Consider the following 20,992-nt stretch of genomic DNA (forward strand, 5'->3'; position numbering starts at 1 on the left):
AGACAATGAGGAGAGAGTTTGAAGAAAGAGCTGAAAGTGAAAAGCAAAATTCTACTCTCAGAATGAAAAAAATAGAATGGGGAAACTGAGCATCAGATCTGACACAGTGGGTGTGACCCCTGACATAGTGGGCCAGGGCAGGGAAAACACGAGAAAATCTTTCAAAGAAATGGAGCTTATATAAAATTAGGGAGAAGTCTTGAAAGACCAGCGTGTGTGTGTGTGTGTGTGTGTGTGTGTGTGTGTGTGTGTTGAGGCTTAACATTTACACTGGAACAATTGTTCTTTCTTATTTTGAAATCAGAAAAAAATATGAACTGGCTATCTCTTAATAAATATTTTAGTTAGCCTTTGTTTGCTTGTTTTGTTTGAATAGTTGATGAGGGAGAAAGGAGTTCAAATTTAGGTTTATATCTATCATTGTTGACTTACTCTGTATTTAAAAGGAAAAGTAAAAAATGAGTTTCCAAAAATATGTAATGATGATTTTGTGATATTTATAATAAGAAATATATAATTAGTCTTCCTTCCAGTTCCTGACACAAATCTGGAATTTCCTAAGTTACAGAGCAGTAAAGATGTATTTTTTTTATGTTAATGAGTTGACTTTGGGAAAGCCCTCAGGGAACCTAAGGATGGGTAGGGGAACCTCCCCAAGCAGAGGAACCAACCTTATGATTAGAGAATTGGAACTTTCAGCCCACCCACCCCCCGACATCTGGAAAGGAGAGAGGGGTTAAAAATTGAGTTTAATCACCAATGGCTGATGATTTAATCAATTGTGCATATGTAACAGAGCCTCTATAAAACACCAAAAGGATAGGCTTGGGATAGCTTCTGGGTAAACCCAGGGAGATTCAGGGACTGTGGTGTTCCACAGCCCTTCCTATTCCTTGACCTCTGTTTCTCTTCCATATGGCTATTCTGGAGTTGTATCCTTTTATAATACCCTGGTAATCTAGTAAATGAACTGTTTCTCTGAGTTCTGTGAGCCACTCTAGCAAATTAATTGAACCAAGGAAGGGGTCTTGAGAACCTCCATCTGTAGCCACTGAGCCCTTTGATGCTATCTCCAGGTAGATTGATAGTGTCAGCATTGAGTTAATTGCTTGGTGATGTCGAAAAACACACACATCAGAGTAATCCAATAAAGATTTTATTTTGAAGCCAATTACTTACACAGCTCCTGAGATTTAATTGTAGGGGGCTTGTCTGCATGCTGTAATGTGGATAATCATGTGATGCAACACTAGTGTACCATAAAAGAGTCTGAACACCACCATTACTCAGTTAACTCCTGTTGACAATTAAGGAGGACCAGAAAGAGTTGACTCTCTTACTTTACCATGACCTGAATCACACAATGCTGTCTAGTTTCTTGGGAAATGTCTATTTGGCAGTCTAGGCAATGGTAATTTACACATTTGCACTTTTCCTAATGGCAAATCAAGAGACCCCCATTGAACACATATATTCAATAACAAGAAAACAAAGATATATATTTTTTCCTACATCTTGTTTATTAAATAATTTAGATAGCACAAGCTGAATATTGCTACAATTTGTGTCAAAGAAAAACAGAGCATTTTACACAGTTTAATGAAACATGATATGTCTTTGTGGTCTTTTAAATTACAGCATCCTTTTAAAGATACATATTTTCAGTGTTCATTATATAAAAGCCTGCATTTCAGAGAATTCAAACCGCTTTCTTGAGTTGAGTTTCTTTGGTTGGTTTTTATATATCATCATAAAACCAAATTTCTGCTGAATAATTTCCCCTAAGAAGTCAATAGTTCTTCATATCCAGGGTCAGAAAATGCTTTTGCGGGTATGCTGGATTTATTCTTGTAACTCTGAGGCAGGAAAAGCACACTCTAAAAGAAACAAAATATGTAAGTTCTTCAGATGCTTGTTCTTCATAGTTAGTTCTTCAAACTTTACTCAGGTACACGCTTGATACCATTTCCTCCACCTTTGTGTGTATATATATACATTGTATACAAGATGAGTATAGTATGTCATTAAGTTCTTCAAATAAGTGCTGCTCATCAGCTCAATATTCATTCTGCTTTCTGTAATACAATTTTGGATAAATCAAGGCTTTTTAATTCAGTGAAATGAAGCCATGAGTCTGTAGTGGTGGTAGGGTGCTGTCCCATGGAATTTGAAACAACTATTTTTTAAAAGTATCTTTTAGGTGAAAAAATAATTTTAAGATCACAGGAAGGCAACACTAGAACATAAGGACATTTATCAAATCCAGTCATGTGTGCAAATGCCCTTGACCAAGTCAAGGCTGTTAGGCAGGCTAGGGCCATGGTAGAAAGTGTTCCTGTCTGGAAAAGACACAAGCCAAGTTCTAGGGACCTGACTGAGCACAAACTCATACACAATGTTGGGTAAGCCATTTAACTTCCAGGTTTCTGCATTTACAAAATAGAAAGATTGAACCAGTCGATTTCCAGGTTCAACCACCCCATTTGGTTAACCCTCAGCTGGTCAGCTACTCAATTGCCATCCGCTTTCCTCATCAGTCTTCCACCCCCCATCAAGCTGTCTCCCACGTATATCTCATGACCGACAACTGCCGACCCTTCTGCCACTCTTGCTGACATCGCTCCACACAGCCCAGAACTGGAGATACACCTGGCAGGATTCAGGGAGGCCGGCCAGCACACTCACCCCAGCGAAGTCAGAGTAAGCCTGTTTCCACCAAACCACAGCAGCGAGCGTGGCCATGCAGAACTCCAGCACCGTGCAAATCAGCATCACAGACAGAGTTCCCTGAAATTCAGGAAATACAACATTGGCAGTGCTTGCATCAACCGACACCTTCATGCCTTGTTCAGTGTTGACCGTAGAGGTGAAGACCGCCTCAGCCACCAGAGGATGAAGGAAGAACATCCTCAGCAAGAGAACAATGCTCCTTCCTAGCCTAGCAATTGGCTTCATTTAATCCCTTTGCTTATTTATTCCCTTGAGAGGGGGGATGAGCAGACTACATCAGCCATATAACCCACTTTGTACATTGTTTCCTATCCCGCTGAGACATAGCAACATCCGATTACATTGTTCACTCAGTGAGTGACACAGTAAGGCCCAAAACTGAGATGGGACAGCCTCCATTCTGGCCTCACCTCTGCCACTTAGTAGCTGTGTGAGCCTGAAGTCTCCACATTTATCAAATGTACAATGAGATTTCCTTCTCAGAGATACCTGAGAATCAATGAGGTTTTGACCTCACTGGTGCAAGCCCTTTGTAAAAGGCTTTCTTAGCCTTTCCTGATGTCGGTAAGAGAGAAAATCAAAGCAATAAACACAGCATGAACCAAGCTGCCTCCATTACTAACAACCCACACCAACTCAAAAAAGATATTATGCCAAGAGACTAGGTTCTACCATTTCTGTCCCGAGTCATCCTTCATGCAGACCCAGCAACCTGATAGACCAGGAGAGAAAACGTGATTTGCACAAACCTCTAGTCTACTTCTGTACAGTTCAAGAGGAGATACAACTTGTTTACACTAATTAGAAACTGTCCCAGCAAGCATGTGCAGTATAACCCCTTTGTTTATAAAGCAAAATTATCCCTCAGGAATTCATACGTTATCCATTCCACAATCCTTCCCAAACTTCTCTCCAGAATTTTTCCCAAGGTGGGGCTGCCTCGCCCATGTGTTGGTTTATGCCAACTGCTATCAACCTCATTTGCATGTACTTTTTCTCATTATAATATCAAGAACCTGGAGAGAAGCGCCTACGGCCAGGTCCGCAAGGAATGGTGTGCAAGGGCATGCTTGACCAGCTCTGTCAGCATCTGACCATCCTCCAGCTGTGGCCTTGATGTAACTCACTTTTGTGGTTGTGGGACAACAGATACTCTGCAGCCTCTTTATTCTTATGTGCCTGTGTCTTTCCTAGTGTTTTCTAACCATACACATACACTTAATGCTCCAACTGAAGACATTCTTTCTTTTTTTATTGTTATGTTATATCACCATACATTACATCACTAGTTTTGATGTGACATTATTTCTATTAGCCAAACTTCAGTGCTTTCTTTTTTCCAATAATGACAATCATAATCAGTTCCCATTCTCCATCTTTCTACGTCTCTTATTTCCCAATTTAATAAGTCCCACCGCTGGAAGCTTTCACAAACAACAATGATGCTGCCTTCTCCCCTGATCAATCCTGTTCATCACTGTGGTACCCGGAAGGAGAAGGAGCCCTCACCTCCGAGGTCATATTTCCTACTTTCGCTTCTCGGTGCTGGGCCCAGTGTCCACTCAGACTGAATTAACCCGCATCACACATATTTTCCATGTTCCTTGACCACTTGGGTCTTCTGCTGTCTTTGTCTTTCTTAAGTTACCATTCCATGTGCCAAGATTTTTGGTTGGGCAAACTCCTATCGTATCCTCTAACAACAGAATTACTTGATTATTAAGAACTCTATCAACAGTAAGTTTTCATTTTTCAACATCAACTTGACTGGACATTTACTCTTCCATTCCATCTCACTGGTATGTAACTCCAGAACCTCGCCCCTTCATCTCAGTCAAGCAGTCCCCCCTGCTGTTCGCATAGCCCCTCGCTTTCCCCCAGATGCCCAACCAGAAAGAATTAGATCTTCAAAAATAAGGGATAACAAAAGTCAAGGATTTCAGAAACCTCGTAAGATTGGAAACCTGTCTAAAAATACTTACAGCCAGAGTGGTTTTGGCCGGTGAAACAGTCGTCCTTAGCATATGGGTGCAGATAATGGAAAAGTGAATACCCTTTAGGTACTCTGTCCTCTCTGTTCAAGTCACACTTCCAAAAGGCAGAATCCAAAGCAGCCAGGTTGCCAGAGAGGAGAATAAAACCCACAAGAGCACATAGAGAGCTCAGAATATTTGCAGCCACACTGCTCTGAGCCTGAAAGACAAAGGCTGAGTAAGAATCACTGTCAATGAGCAACACATACCTCTTATCCCTCTTTGCCAATGCACTGCAAAAAATTTATTTTCTCATCTGTGTCCCTCAGGGGATCTAGCATTGGTAGACTTAAACCAGGATGTCTCCCCAGTACTTAGCAACATCTCTGAACCTAGAAGATAAATCTTGGCTAAGTGAATGAATATATGAAATGTTTCTCCCTAGGCAGGACTTCAGTAGGTGGCAGAGAATATTGCTCTTCTAAATTTTCTACTTGGGACTGAGAGCAGGGCTCATGAGGCCGTGCCTGCGAATCCCAAAAGAGTATGACCAAAGGCAGTATGATTTCTCTCTCCCCCGACTCATTCAGAAACCCCTTGAGGAAGCCATCGGCCACACAGAAGAGGCAGATGAAAGAAGCTACTCCTCCTTGCACACGACCCTCTTAAATACACACACACTCCCAAAGGGGAGTGTGGAACATAGTCCCTCAGGCTTAGGTGAGCACTGGAGTGGTCAGGCTCTGGTGGTCACAGGTCCCCATACGAATGAATGTAGCCAGAGTTCTAGCCCCAGGCCCAAGGATGGTGTAACAGGCTTGCAGCAGTGGGAGGTAAAAGATCAGACTGGATGTCAGGAAACTCAGATCCCAGTGGTAGCTTTGCCTGAGGCCCCTCTCCATTTTCTGGAGTGCTCAGTTCTCTAATTTCACTTCCTTCTCTGGTTTTCATTTCTACATTTATAGGGTGAGTGAGGGGAATAAATAAAATGATCTCAGAATGTGTTCCCTTCTACCCCAATTCACACAAGGGGGAATTGATCTCGGATTATCCCAAAGCTCTATTTATGGGCAAGTGTAGTTCAGGGCACACCCCAATAGCCATAAATTAGAATATTACATAATCCCACCCAGGTTGCTCCTCCTTTAGGGGGCTCAGCAGTTGGAGCTTTGGGGGCACGGTAGAGAATAGGCAGGGTGTTTTTCTCCTCCTAACCCCAGTTTCCTAAAATAATGACTAAAGTGTATGCTCCCGGGCCTCCTGATAGCCAGCAACAGTCAGGATTTCCAGAGGATATATTTCTTAGAATGATTTAGGTTTGTTCTGGGACAGCATTCTTCCCCAGCCCGAAAGGGCTGGTATAATGTGTGACCACAGTAGAATTCACTAAAGGATAGATGACTCTGATGAGCCTGAGCATATCCCAAACCCACACCCCATATATCCTTGAGTTTGCTGCCCTATTCACTCTGGTATTGCTCTTCTCTGGGGTAAGAACAACATAAGCTTCCCCCCAAAAATCTAGAAATATTATTCTTGTATTGTGCTACCCAATGTGGTTGTCACTAGCCCCATGGGCTACTCGTATTTAAAGCAAACTCAAGTAAAATTTAAAATTCAGTTTCTCACTTTCACTAACCACATTTCAAGTTATCAGTTGCAACTGTGACCACCAGCCTGGGCAGCATGTTCTAACTGATTCTCTATTGTCACAGGAAGTTCTACTGGACAACGCTGATCTAGAAGTTTAGAGGCTAGATGAAGGTTCCAAATGATCAGTCTCTAAATTCTGATAAAAAAAAAGAGATAGATTGACATTATCTTGAGCACTCTCTCTAATTTCCTGCCATCTTCAGGAAATGTTTGTAAGCAGAGCTTCCAAATTGCATTTCTGTGCTACTGTGTTATATGGCATTCTCACCTATGACCCTCAATATCAAACTACCTTGAGGGATCTAGGATTGAGTGAAGACTTAGTGAATATTTACAGATTAGAAATCTCCCTATAATGCAGCTTTCCTCTCCCCTGCCACTCCCAATTCTGGTTTTCCTAGAAGAGTTAAATGCAGGTGAAGTTGTTTTCTTAACCAATACCAATGACTAATGACATCTTTAGGACCTGAGAGTTCATATTCAAATCTAAGAAAAGTATTAATTTTTAGATCAGATAGATAAAGAATGAGAGATAAGTCCGCACATAAATAACATTTTGATGGGTTTTTCTCAAGGGTTTGGACAGATGGGCTTACACAGTGAATCCGCAACAAATAGATCTCTTTATAACATTGTCACCTTCTTTGTCATTGAAGATCTAAATTGAAGGCCAGTTACCATTAAAAGGACATTATAAGGAGGCAGACATTTTCTAAAATAGATTCCTGGGCACTGATCTAGGGCATAGTACAACACCCTGATGAAGAGTGTGATTTAGGGTACATGGTTGGAGGAATGTGCACTGGGCAGGAATATCTATGAGCCAGGCTCAGTTCCTGACTCTGCCAAATATCTGCTCTGAAACTTAAATTTCCAACTCTGCAAGGTAGAGAGATTGACCTTAAAGAGTTATTCAGTTTCATTTCAATCCATGAGTTGGGGGTTTTGGTCCTCATACTCACCAAAGGTTTAGTTGACTTTTTCTCCATGATGACTGGTAGAATTCCAGAAATGACAAACTACTCAGAAAGGAGAGACAATGGTGAAGTCAGTTTCTATGTACAGGTGAGGCTACAATGTTATTATTGTGGTGTTTATGGAAAACCCCTATGGAAACAGTCCCGGGAAACCTTTGACCAACAATGTAAGACCCAATTAATTACATAGATATTACTCTTTTTCCCACAGAGTATTCAGAAAAGCATGAACAAAAGCAAATATAAGTAGTTTTGGAGTTAGACACTATGTAGAGAAAAATATGAAAGCAATGGTATGGAAAAAGAAAAGAGGGGGGCAGTTAACAGATAAGGGAGGACAGAGAAATATATTTTAAGTTGGTGGTTCCCCAGCTTAGGGTGGAGTGGTGGCTGAGATCAGACAGAAGACAAGCCTGGATGCAGTGAGTCATTAATGCTGTGTTCCGAAAGTCAAAGATACCACTTTACAATATTCATAACCTAATAGATTTGGGACAGTGAAGTAACAGAAAATCCTTTAACAATGGGGAAAAAATGGGACAAAACAGAGAGAAGAGAAAAGTTGTAGATCCTACAGCCCCAACACTAAGTACTTTAGGTCTGCCTAAATAAGGCCTGTCTTCAAAATCGGACGAGGTGCCTCTACCAATGTGGGCTGTGCTTCATGACTTGCTCTCAAAGAGCAGAGTATGGAAAGAGGGAGAAGAGGAACCTCCCGACTCTACCTCAGCCTCAGGGTCAAGGTTAACGTCATCAGTGACAAATCACGTTGATAGCATATGCCCTTGTAGAACACCTCACCTCTCTCCCTTCCACATGAAAATCCATCACAATTAGACTGAACATGAGAAAAAAAATATCAGGTGAACCCAAATTTAGCAACATGTTAGAATTCAAAAACTCCTGGCCAGTGCTACTCAACATCCTCAGGGACAAGTGTGAGAAAGTATAGAGGAGCCGAAGGAGACACAATGATTAATGTAATGTAGTATCTTTGATGGGATCTTGGAATAGAAAACAGGACAAACTTGTGAAATCCTCAAGGATTTCTTCCCACCTCTCCTCACCCAATCTCCGCCTACCCTCTGTCCTTCTAAGGCTCTCACCTCACACACAAGGCTCCTACGAATGGGTGAGTAGCCTTCAACAGGGTGGAAAGCATCGGGGTAAATTGTGGAAAGGAAGGAACAGACACCAAAATAATTCCCAAACTCAACACCATCACCCCACACAGGATCTGGATGGTCTGTTGGGAGAAGGGAGATGGAGGATTAAAATCAGCATTTGGAAAGGCAAGGCATCTTTATCTCTCCCAGGGTGACCACACATTATCACTCTCTGCAGGACCCCGGCAAGGATACAGACACTGAAAAGCTCTAGAGTGAGAACCCTGCAAAGATATTTGGAGGAGATGCTGCTGTGCCGCACACAACTACCGTCTCGGGGCACCTGGCAAGTGCTCAGCAAGTCTTCAGGCATCTCTGCCTCTCCGCCCTTGTCTGGCTGCCGGCTCCCTGAGAGACTCTTTCCCCCGGCTCTCTGATTCCATTGCTACTAATTCTCCTTCTACCTCTTATGGAACAGGGGACATCTGAAAGCCCTCACACTGTCTTAGCCCTGGTGGTGTGGACGTGCCTCCTTACATCCCACAGGCCCTGCTGGACACCACAGAGAGCCTGGCCCCCTGGCCAGCTCCTTGACCCCTCCAGGCCATGTCCCTATAGCTGAGGATCTTGGCTTCCAAGTGGACAAGTTTTCCTCCTTGACATCCACCTCAGATATTTTTGGCTCTGTTAACATTTACCAAGCCAACGTTTTCCAAACATTATGTCCACGAGCCTCATAGAAATCCACAGGATCGTATATTGGAGACAAGGCAATCGTTCCCACTGAATTCTTTCTTTTTTTTTTTTAAAGACTTTATTTATTTGACAGAGAGAGAGACAGCGAGAGCAGGAACACAAGCAGGGGGAGTGGCAGAGGGAGAAGCAGGCTTCCGGCGGAGCAGGGAGCCCGATGCGGGGCTCGATCCCAGGACCCTGGGATCGTGACCTGAGCCGAAGGCAGATGCTTAAGGACTGAGCCACCCCGTCGCCCCATTGCCACTGACTTCTGCGAACTTAGATCATATAAGTGCAGAAACAATTCCAGAAGCGGAGCTCTGTAGTTCCCTCCCAGTCCTGGGCATATCCCCCCCTCCCTCCCCACTTTGCTCCACAGAGCTTCTTTAATAAATCATGCACAAGAGGAGAGAAGCTGGCAAAAGACAAATATCTCTGTTCTCAAAAGGGAAGGAGAAAAAGGGGGAAGGAGGTTTATTTTTCCTATAATTTGTGGTGAGGGAAAAATTCCCTTCAAAAAAAAAAATCATTCGGAGTATCAAGCATGCAGTTGGTGAACACAGAAAAAAAAGTACCTAAAATATGTAATTATTTGCCATTACTTTTGTAAAAAAAAAGATGTACAGCTTTTTGTATGTGAATTATTCCTCAATAAGGTGGTTTTTTAAAAAAGAAAATGTTGAGAAGCGTGCTGTTGCAAAAATACAGAAACATCAACAAAAGGTCAATTCTGAGGGTTGCTGGAGTGGTGGGGGGTGGGAGGGAGGGGGTGGCTGGGTGACAGACACTGGGGAGGGTGTGTGCTATGGTGAGCGCTGTGAAGTGTGCAAGACTGTTGAATCACAGACCTGTACCTCTGAAACAATACATTATATGTTAAAACAAAAAAAAGAAGATAGTAAGAAGGGAAATATGAAGGGGGAAATCGGAGGGGAAGATGAACCATGAGAGACGATGGACTCTGAGAAACAAACTGAGGGTTCTAGAGGGGAGGGGGTGGGGGGATGGGTTAGCCCGGTGATGGTGATTAAAGAGGGCACGTACTGCATGGAGCACTGGGTGTTATGCACAAACAATGAATCATGGAACACTACATCACAAACTAATGATGTAATATAGGGTAATTAACATAACAAAAAAAATTTAAAGAGGAAAAAAAAATCTGAAAAAGATTCAGAATAGGAGAAATACACTTTTCATATCATCTTATGTCTGGAGAAGATTCAGATGGCCCTCTAGGGGGCTTCCACTGGTCTGCCCATCAACCTGGAGTTCCTCTGGCAAAACTTGAGAGCCTCCATACTCGTGATGTAGTTCCAAGACTTCAGTTCCTTTCCTGCGCCCCCTCCCCATCCCAGTCCAGCTAGTTCTGAATTGGACTTACCCCAAGAACTTTGACATCTGCCTTTAGATGTTTCTCTAGGCTGTCTTGCCTCTGGTTGGTGGGTTTGGGTTCCTCTGTTTGGGGGAAATTGATGCCGTTTGGTGTCAGAACTATGATGGTCTGATTGGCCATGGCTGTGATATGATGGTACCATCAACACTGGAAGAGAAAATAAATTCAGCTCTTAAAAAGTATAGAGCTCTTGAGTCTCCCCAAACTGGGAGCCAGTATTTTCCCACTAGTTCTGACTTAACCTATCCTTTCAGGAAGGAAACTGATAGCATGGAGCTGTGAAAACCACAAAGATTTGGTATCATGAATATTTTTTGGCACAGTTCATTCATTATAGATAAGAGACACATCACAGGGAAGCAGCAACACCAATCGTGAGAGGTCTCAATGTCCAGAGGCAAATGGCCACAAAAACTTGCAAAATGTAGAAATCTCTTTCCTCTAGTTCTACCCACAACAACTGAATTGCCTATTCAGGTTCTGCATATCTCACACTAACTCTGTTCATTTTTTAGTCCAATCATAATACTTACCGGGACTAACCCTAGGTATTTTTTATCGTATTTTACTGGACATTATCCTGTAATGCCTTTTTTTCTTTTTTTAAAGTAAGCTCTACATCCAATATGGGACTTGAACTCACAACCCTGAGATCAAGAGTCACATGTTCTACTGACTGAGCCAGCCAGGCGACCCCATCCTATAGCGCCTTTAATCTTACAACAACCCTGTATGTTAGTTCTTTAGTTAGCAAAACCATGTCATATTTAGGGAAACTCAGAATCAAAAAGTTTATTATGAATGGAAATAATACTCACTTTGCATATATGCATGGCAAAGAGTTAATGCTGAAGAAATATTTGCAGTTATAATGATTACTCAAGCACTCTCACACAATTGGGGAGCTGTAGAACCGGGGCTGGACCCCAGCTCTCTCTGAGTCTGGAGCCTTCGCACAATTCACTAGAGCATGCGACCTTCTCGTCCGCCCCCCCCCCCGCCCCCCCCCGCCCCCCCCCCCACCGCCCCCCCTCCGCCCCCCCCCCCCCGCCCCCCAGCAGCAGCAGCCTGCGCCTGCGCGAATTCAGTTTGGAGAAGCAGCAGCGCGCAGAAGAGTATGGGAATAGGACCTGGAGTCATGAAACCAAGGTTCAAGGCCCGGCTCTCTGCTTGCCTCAAGGATCAATACCTGTGATGTTTATTAGCTGTATTAGCTGTATTAGCGGCGAGCTCAGCTTGGATATCTGTTCGGGGCACCATTCTCAGCCCAGGGACTGTCCAGTTTGCACAGGGCCCACGAACATCTAAAGGGGTAAGAACTGGGCTCCCGTTAATCACATGACCTCAGGTAAAGGACTCATCAAGATGACACAGAAAACAGCAGAAAGAGTTAAACCAGATACTCCTTCTCTCTGCTCACTCTATTTCCAGAATACTCTGGTGCCTCTTAAGTTCTTTCCATGAGCTTCCAACCAAATATCCCCTCTCAGGGAGGCACAACAGGGGCGTGGGAAGGTGAAAACAATCTCTCAGCACTGCCTACTTGTGCTTGTGGATCAGCCTGTTGGTTCCAGCTGAGTGCTCACAAACTCCCAGGAGACTGTAACTCTGGGTTCTCACACATTCCTGTAGATTTTTCTACTTGGCTTCATCTTTTGAAGGTCACCAGCCCTTCCTTAGTCCAGAGTTTACAGCCACACACAGGATGTGATACTTAGAGATTGTAGATTTGTGAAATGAGCTTGCACTTCCTTTTTTTCCAAACTCCTAGCATCTTCAGAGAAGTCACAAGTAGAACCACCTCATGGCTGGGAGAACGTGGGATTCCTGGAGCTCTATATGTGCATTGTCACCCCAATACTTACTAGCTCTGTTATTAAACAAGTCTATGTTCTTCTCTGTGACTCAGTGTTCACATCTCTTTAGTAGGGAAACAATATCAACACTGGAGATTTGTTATAAAGTTTAGAGAAAATGTTTATAGAAGGCCTTTACTGCTTCCAAGGAGCATGCGATAATATGTAACTAATAATAGTAACATTGACTGTAATAGTGATATTGATAAATAATAATATTCAATAATATATAGCTAACCATAGTCTGACTATACTTCTTTCAAGGAGCGTTCAATAATATGTAGCTAATAATAGTAATAATGGAATATAGAAAGAAATTTTTTTTGTTAGTTATGTATATTTTTTTTTCCAGATCCCCAGGCTCTGGACAGGCTGAACCAGCCTCTCAGCACCCGCTATCTAGATGCTGCCTGCTACAGAATTGTCTTCCATCTCTGACCTCTCTCTAGAAATAGATCCCTGTCCCCTGGACAGGTTGGACACCTCTAGGAAGTGGTGAAACCAGATGGGGGTGTAGTTGGGGAAGGACCTGCACAAACTTCACAAACTCACACTTGGGACAGTTTTGAGAAAAAGATGGGTCCTGTGCACCCTCAAGCCCTCAGGTGGTTGTTTTTTGGAAGCCGACTTTGATACACCAGACAAGGGTGCCAGCTCAGAGCCAGTCACAGAAGCTGAACAGCCCCATCCCACAAGCTTCTTCCTTCCCTTGGGAGAGTGCCAGAAAGACCCTGGGAACACAGCTGGACAATCACTGTCACCTCAGGGGGCCGTGGGTTCTGCACTTAACTCCATACTTCAAAGAAAAGAATTGGGGCGCCTCGGTGGCTCAGTCGGTTGAGCATCTGACTCTTGATCTCGGCTCAGGTCTTGATCTCAGGGTCATGGGTTGGCCTCCACTCTGGGCATGGAGCCTACGAAAAAAAAGAAAAGAATTAAGAAACAACATTAAGTTTGGCATAGTTCCCGGGACAGATGGCACAGATTACTAAATGCAATTTTTTTTTCTTAAATTCTAGAGATGAGTCTGAGAGAGGGAACAGACTTGCCCAGAAGCGGTGGGGGAGCTACAGAAGAATCTCTACCCTCTCACTCCTGGGCTTCTGGTACCCCTTATCCTTTCCCAAGGTGCCTCCTGGCATTTTCCCATCATGCCCTGTGCCCTTTTCACCATCCCAGCAGCCAGTAAAATAGTGGGGTACAGCTCCCTCCTGGGCTTTGACAAAGAAGGAGCCCAGCCCCATAAGGGACAACCATAACCTCTTTCCCGTCAGTGGAATGTGCTAATAACCAATTAAATCTATCGACCAAGCGAAGATTCCCTCTACAGTCTGTCTTCCTCTCTATACTATTATAACTTTAAATGATCTCAGAGGATTTATAAGGATTGCCTGAGACGACACCGTAAGGTGCTTGGTACAGAACCGTACAGACTAGTGGCCCCAAAGGGGTCTATTAACGGTCTTCCCTCAACACTCACCCCACCCAGTTTCCCAATTCCAATCTCCCTCCCTGCTTCTCTTTCCCACTCTGCATCCTCCACCTTCTTTTTCTTTTCTTTTGGGCTTCAGTAATATCTGAACAGGAGGCTCCTCTCTCTGTTCTCTCAACTTAGACCCATCCCACCTTGACCATCTGTTGTTTCCAGAGTCTGAACTCTGCCAACCCAACCTGGAGGGAAAGGGAAAGGAAGGACACAGCAGTTAACACTTGCGGTTAATAATTTAAGACAGTGCTTGTCTGAAGAAGCACTAATGACATTTTGATTTGGATAATTTTTTTTTTGTTGCAGGGCAGGGGGTTCCTGTCCTGTGCACTACAAGATGTTTAACAGGATCTCTTGCCCCTACTCCCTAGATGCTAGAAACACTGTTCACCCCAGATGTGATGTCACCAGATATTGCCAAATGTCCCCTGATGGAGAGGGGACAAAATTGAGAACCACTGATCTAGAAGCAAAAAGTTTTTCTGTGACTTCTGTGTAAAGGCAAGCATGCAAGAAACAAATCATTATTGTTCTTTAACTATTAATTTCTTTAGTTTTTATTTTTAATTATAACTAAAAAAAAGACATAAAATTTATCACCTTAGCCATTTTTAAGTCTATAGTTCAGTAGTGTTACGTATGTTCACATTACTGTGCAACAGGTCTCTAGAACTTTTTCAGTTTTTTGTAAAGCTGAAGCTCTATAGCCACTGAATGACAATTCCCCATTTCCTCCACCCTCAGCCCCTGGCAACCATCATTCTGGCTCTGTTTCTAGGAATGTGACTACTTTAGATGCCTCACAAGCATAGACTCATATCTTGTTTGTCTTTTTCTGACTGGCCTATTTCACATAGCATAATGTTCTCAAGTTTCATCCACATTGTAGCTTGTGGTAGGATCTCCTTGTTGTTGAAGGCGGAATAATATTCCATTGTATGCATATACCACTTTTGGCTTATTCATTCATCTGCCAATGGGTATTTTGGTTGTTTCCTTGGCTGTTGTGAATAATGCTGCCATAAATGTGAGTGTGGAATCTTTTCGAGATAAGCTAATTCATAGCTCTCCTTTTCCTTAGGGTCAGTTTCTAAAGATTTCATTTGGTTTGGTTGGGCCATGCTTTCCTGTCTCTCTATGTCTTGGGATCTTTTGTTGAGATCTGGCCATTTGAAAAAAAAAAAAAAAGCCACCTCCTTCAGTCTTTCAAACTGGTTTCATAAAAGGGAAGACCTTTGCCAATCAACATGGCTAGAGATTCTGGGGACCTTTCCAGCCTTTTCTGGGGATGCGTCCGCTCTGGGCATGTGTGTGTAAACCTTCCAGTTAAAGAGGTCTGCCTGCTTCTTCTCTGAAGCCCACACTCTATCTTCCCCTGCATCCTTCTGAGGTACCACAGTCACTCTGGAGCTATGACAAGCCACAGTGCTTGCTTTGTTCTTAGCGACTCCCAATCTCACATCCAAACTGTGCCAGTTTCCCTCAGCACTCCAAATCTGTGAGACAGAAACCGATCCCTCCAGTAGCCCCTTCGAAAATCCAGAATGCTGGACACATGCTCTGTGCCTCCACTCATCTTTCCCTCCTGAGGAAAAAGCTGGAGTTGGGAGTTTTCTCCCAATCATATCACACTGTGTCTGGGTGGGTAATGCACTTAGATGCATCTCTTCTTGGCTTTGTGCTTGCTTAGGAGGCTGTGACTTCTTAACTGGTTTCCAGAGGGCTCACAAGGCAATTTGGTCCATATATTGTTAATATGGTGTCTCCATGGGAGAATGGGGACTTGGGGCTTCCTATTCTACCATCTTGCTGATGTCACTCAAGTTAATTTCTTGTTATAAGATCTTATTCTGTCTGCTGAGAGGTGGAAAGTCTCCCCTCTACCTGTGGCAGAACCTACAAAACAGGTGTTTATATAGTGATGGAGAGTTGTACTGCGGAGTAATTTTGGTGTTCATTTATCAAAGCAGGTCATTGTTCCAAGGATCCACTTGGAAAGTAAGAAGGTCCAAACTCTTTGGACCCCAAACAACCATCTGGGTCTTCGTTATTTTAGCCAGGTCCCATCCGCATCTCAGCTTTCGTCACTAACCCCCCTGCCCCCCTCTCTTCTCAGGACCACAGGAATCTTCTTCAAGTCACCAAACACATCGGTTATTCTCTTAATTATCATGATTACTCCTTCCATTCCCTATCCCCTCTTGTTCCTAAATAGTAGGAACTCTGCTCTTTCTGAAACATTTATCATAACTTCTTTAGTGGGATCTGATTCTTTGGACTTTTGGAAAACAAAAGCTATAAACTAGTAGGCAAAATCTCCTTTTCCTCCCTCCATTTATATATTCCTGTACTTCCCCTACCATTTCCTCACCCCCCTCCCCATTAATAGGTTATCTTAAGGAAAAAGCTAAGAAAGTCCTAAAATGCTTGGACTGAGAAAAAAACAAACAAACATTATCTTGCAAGAATTTTAGTCTTGCTCACAGTCTGTGGATAAATTGCTGTTGGGCAACAGGAAGTCTGCAGCTGAACACACAGCCTGACCACCTGCTCCACCCTTCAAGAGCTTTGGAGAAGGAAGGGCCAGAGCCCAGCACAAGCTAGTTCATGGCAGAGACTGAGATGCTTCTACATAAGTGAGGAGTTTCTTCCTATAATGGAGAAGAAGCCTGCAGTGGGCAGGAAGAAAGAGGAAAACCATCTCCCAACTGAGAATTAAGTGGACTCAAGTGTGTAAGATCTTTTCGATTTGAATAAACAGACCCCTGACTCTGATCTCTGTGGGCATTAGGTTGTTTCTAAAGGGCTAAAGCCTTGTTTGTTATAGGTGAGGAACAGCCTCAGGTCAATTGCTTTCTATTTGTGTCCCATATGTACAGACATCTATCGCATTTCTGTATACTAATAATGAAGTAGCAGAAAGAGAAATTAAGAAAACAGTCCCATTGTTTTACAATTGCACCAAAAAATAATAAAATACCTAGGAATAAACTTAACCAGGGAGGTGAAAAACCTGTGCTCTGAAAACTATAAAACACTAGCGAAAGCACTGAAGATGACACAAACTAATGGAAAGATATTCCATGCTCATGGGTTGAGAGAACAAATATTGTTAAAATGTCCATATGACCCAAAGCAATATACAGATTTAATGCAATCCCTATCAAAATACCAACAGCATGTTTCACAGAACTAGAACAAATAATTCTAAAATGTGTATGGAACCACAAAAGACCCTGAACAGCCAAAGCAATCTTGAAGAAGAACAAAGCTGGAGGTATCACAATTCCAGATTTCAATATATATTATAAAGTATTAATCAAAATAGTATGGTATGGGCACAAAAACAGACACACTGATCAACAGAACAGGATACATAGCCCAGAAATAAATCTGTGCTTATATGGTCAATTAATCTTCAACAGAGGCAAGAATATGCAATGGGAAAATCTTCTTCAACAAATGGTGTTGAGAAAACTGGACAGCAACATGCAGAAGAGTGAAACTGGACCACTTTCTTACACCATACACAAAACTAAACTCAAAATGGATTAAAGGCCTAATTGTGAGACCTAAAGCTATAAAAATCCTAGAAGAGAGCATCAGAAGTAATTTCTCTGACATCAACTATAACAATATTTTTCTAGATAGGTCCCAAGAGGCAAGGGAAGCAAAAGCAAAAATAAACTATTGGAACCACATCAAAATAAAAAAACTCCTGCACAGCAAAGGAAATCATCAACAAAACAAAAAGACAATCTACTGAGAGGGAGAAGATATTTGCAAATGATATATCCAATAAAGGGTTAGTATCATACATATATAAAGAACTTCTACAACTCAACAACAACAAAAAACCCCAAATAATCCAATTAAAAACTAGGCAGAAGACATGAATAGTCATTTCTCTAAAGAAGAAATACAGATGCCCAAAAGACGCATGAAAAGATGCTCAACATCACTAATCATCAGGGAAATGTAATTCAAAACCACAATGATCTATCACCTCACACCTGTCAGAATGGCTAAAGTAAAAAACACAAGAAACAAGTGTTGGCGAGGATGTGGAGCAAAGGGAACCCTCGTGCACTGTTAGTGGGAATGCAAACTGGTGCAGTCTCTGTGGAAAACAGGATAGAGGTTCCTCAAAATATTAAAAATAGAACTACCATATGACCCAGTAATTCCACTACTGGGTATTTACCGAAGAAAACAAAAGCACTAATTTGAAAAGATATATGCACCCAAATGTTTTTTGCAGCATTATTCACAATAGCCAAAATATGGAAGCAGCCCAAGTGTCCATTGAAAGATGAATGGATAAAGAAGGCATGGCATAGGGGCGCCTGGGTGGCTCAGTCAGTTAAGCATCTGCCTTCGGCTCAGGTCATGATCCTAGGGTCCTGGGATCGAGCCCTGCATTGGGCTCCCTGCCCAGCAGAAAGCCTGCTTCTCCCTCTCGCACTCCCCCTGCTTGTGTTCCCTCTCTCGCTGTGACTCTCTCTATCAAATAAATAAATAAAATCTTAAAAATAGTGTATATATATATATATATATGTATATGTATATATATATATATATATATAATGGAATATTACTCAGCCATAAAAAAGAATGAGGTATTTGTGTCCCACATTTATTATTGATATTTTGTTTTATGGCTTATATCTGAAAATGTTTAGAAATATCTCTCTTCAAGTTATTAATGTGAGCCAAATGATAAAGAAATAGTTTTATGGTCATGCCAAGGTTCATGGCTCTCTGACTAAGTCAACATCTGCATTTAACTTCCCAGTGTGGGGGAAACATTGCTTAACCTGAAATATACAGATGGTTTAAGCTGTGCTATGTCAAACTAATACAACATCTAGGATAATTTTCTCATGAAATAATAAACATTGACACATAATTAAGATCAATTTATTTAAGAGAGCTTGCTACAGTTAGTCTCCCAAGAAAGATATAACATTTATAGCTTTATCTCAGAGGTTTCTGTGGAATACATACTGGATTATTATATTAACAAATTTGGGGATATAATTATGCTAGTAAGTTATATAGGAGAATGTTATTCTTAGGAGGTAGGTCCTCGGTAATTTAGGGACCAAGTATCATGATGTCAAGCAATTGTTTTAAGATTCAGCAACTATCCATGTATGGTGTATCTGTAAAGTGGTTCTGACCCATTCCAACGTGTGTGTGTGTGTGTGTGTGGGGGGGTTCCCACACCACCAACCAATTATTGCACACCAGCAGGTGTCCTTCAATTCAACTCAATTCTGGCGCTATCTACTTGGATACAGCATCAGATTCCACAGGTTAAGGGCTCAGTCCCACAAAACCAATCCCCCCACAACATACAAATTCAGATGCCAGTCACAATTCCAGGTTGTTATTGTGCTTCTAACCCACTACCTACAGATTTGGAAATTCGATCAAACCCCTTGGATTTGATTAATTAAACTCAGAAGCCTTTTACAAGGTGACTCTTGATAATGTGGGGGTTGGGGCACTGACTCCTACACAGTTGAAAATTGATGTATATCTTTTGCCTCTGCAAAAACTTAACTAATAATTGCCTACTGTTGACCAGAAGCCTTACCAATAATGAAAATGGTGGATTAACACATACTTTGTATGTGTATTACATACTGTATTCTTACAATAAATAAATATAGAAAAGAAAATGTTATTAGAAAACCATAAGAAAGAGAAAATACATTTATAGTATGTATTGTAAAAAAAAAAATCCATGTATGGGGCACCTGGTGGCTCAGTTGGTTGAGCATCCAACTCTTGGTTTTGGCTTAGGTCATATCTCAGGATTGTGGGATTGAGCCCCACACGGGGCTCCATGCTCAGCATAGAGTCTGCTTGTCCCTCTCTCTGCCCCTGCCCCCTGCTTGCACTCTCTCCCTCTCTCAAATAAATAAATAAATAAAATTTTAAACTCCATGTATAAGTGGACCCACACAATTCAAGCCTGCATTGCTCAGGGGGCAACTGTTCTTACTAGATTACTGGTTTATCACAAAAGGACATGACTCAGAAACAGACAGATGGAAAAAAACAGGCATAGGGCAAGGTGAAGGGAAATGACACAGGGCTTCCACGTCCTCTCTGAGCCACTTTTCCCAAACCTCCACATGTTCACCAACCAGGAGCTATCCTAACCCTTTCTTTTTTTTAATTTTTGTGGAGTCTTTATTACTCAGACATGATTGATTGGCCATTAGCAACTGATTCAACCTCTAGCTCCTCTCTCTTCCTGGAGGTCAGGGGGGCAGACTAAAAGTTCCAACCTTCTAATCATGTGGTTGTTTCCTCTGGTGATCAACTCCCTTCCTTAGGTAATTTCCAAGTCACCTCAGTAATATAAACCCAGTCAGTGGAAAGTGGCTTGTTATAAATCACAAGACACCCATTTCACCTTTACCTCTATGAAGGGGTTTTAGGAACTGAGGACACAAAAAATACAACATTATAACAAAATATGCTCCCATTGATCTTATCACTCAGGAAGTTCCAAGGTTTTGGAAAAGCGAATCAGGAACTGTGAATGAAGACTGAATATATATGAGAATATATATTTTGGTTATCTGAGTGACCAAATACACATTTCTATAAATTACAGTCAGCGTGTTCCTGCATAGTCAATAATAAAAAATATTATCTATAGATGTAGACAGACAATGCCCATCTAATAACAACAAATATGTTGTCCAACAGAGTGGGTTTATTGACTCGTTGCCACAGTGATAACACACACCATAAGAACTAGGAAACACCTAATCATAGGAAGAAATGGGATTATTTTAGGATTTGGGGAAAAGTGGAATTTAGGTAAACTTTAGATGTGGCGTTTTGATTGGCTTAAAGCAAAGCAGAGCTGGGTAAAAGGGGTTACCACTAAACCTGGGCTAGAAGTAGATTCAGAGTCCCATTTCCTTGGAAACCAGAAAGTTAAGAAAAAAACGTGCAGTGTTGCATCCCCAAAGTCCTTATGTGAAGCTCTGCACTGGTGATTTTTGGATTTCTTTGTTTTTTCCCTTTCCTTTTAAACAAGGAATGAAAAATTAT

The 20,992-nt window shown here is 42.0% G+C and overlaps 1 protein-coding gene across 1 annotated transcript; it reads right to left on the reverse strand.

The window, feature by feature from the left end:
• Positions 1-1,678: 1,678 nt before the first annotated feature.
• LOC113915173 (membrane-spanning 4-domains subfamily A member 6A-like) lies at positions 1,679-12,062 on the reverse strand. The gene is given in 8 exon segments (XM_027580970.2): positions 1,679-1,877; positions 2,686-2,787; positions 4,713-4,730; positions 4,732-4,923; positions 7,319-7,375; positions 8,440-8,579; positions 10,559-10,717; positions 11,760-12,062. Coding segments are annotated over 7 exon segments (759 nt in total). The 5' UTR covers positions 10,713-10,717; positions 11,760-12,062; the 3' UTR covers positions 1,679-1,781.
• Positions 12,063-20,992: the final 8,930 nt, after the last annotated feature.

The sequence above is a fragment of the Zalophus californianus genome, chromosome 11 (assembly GCF_009762305.2).
Source record: "Zalophus californianus isolate mZalCal1 chromosome 11, mZalCal1.pri.v2, whole genome shotgun sequence".
Classification (NCBI taxonomy): domain Eukaryota; kingdom Metazoa; phylum Chordata; class Mammalia; order Carnivora; family Otariidae; genus Zalophus; species Zalophus californianus.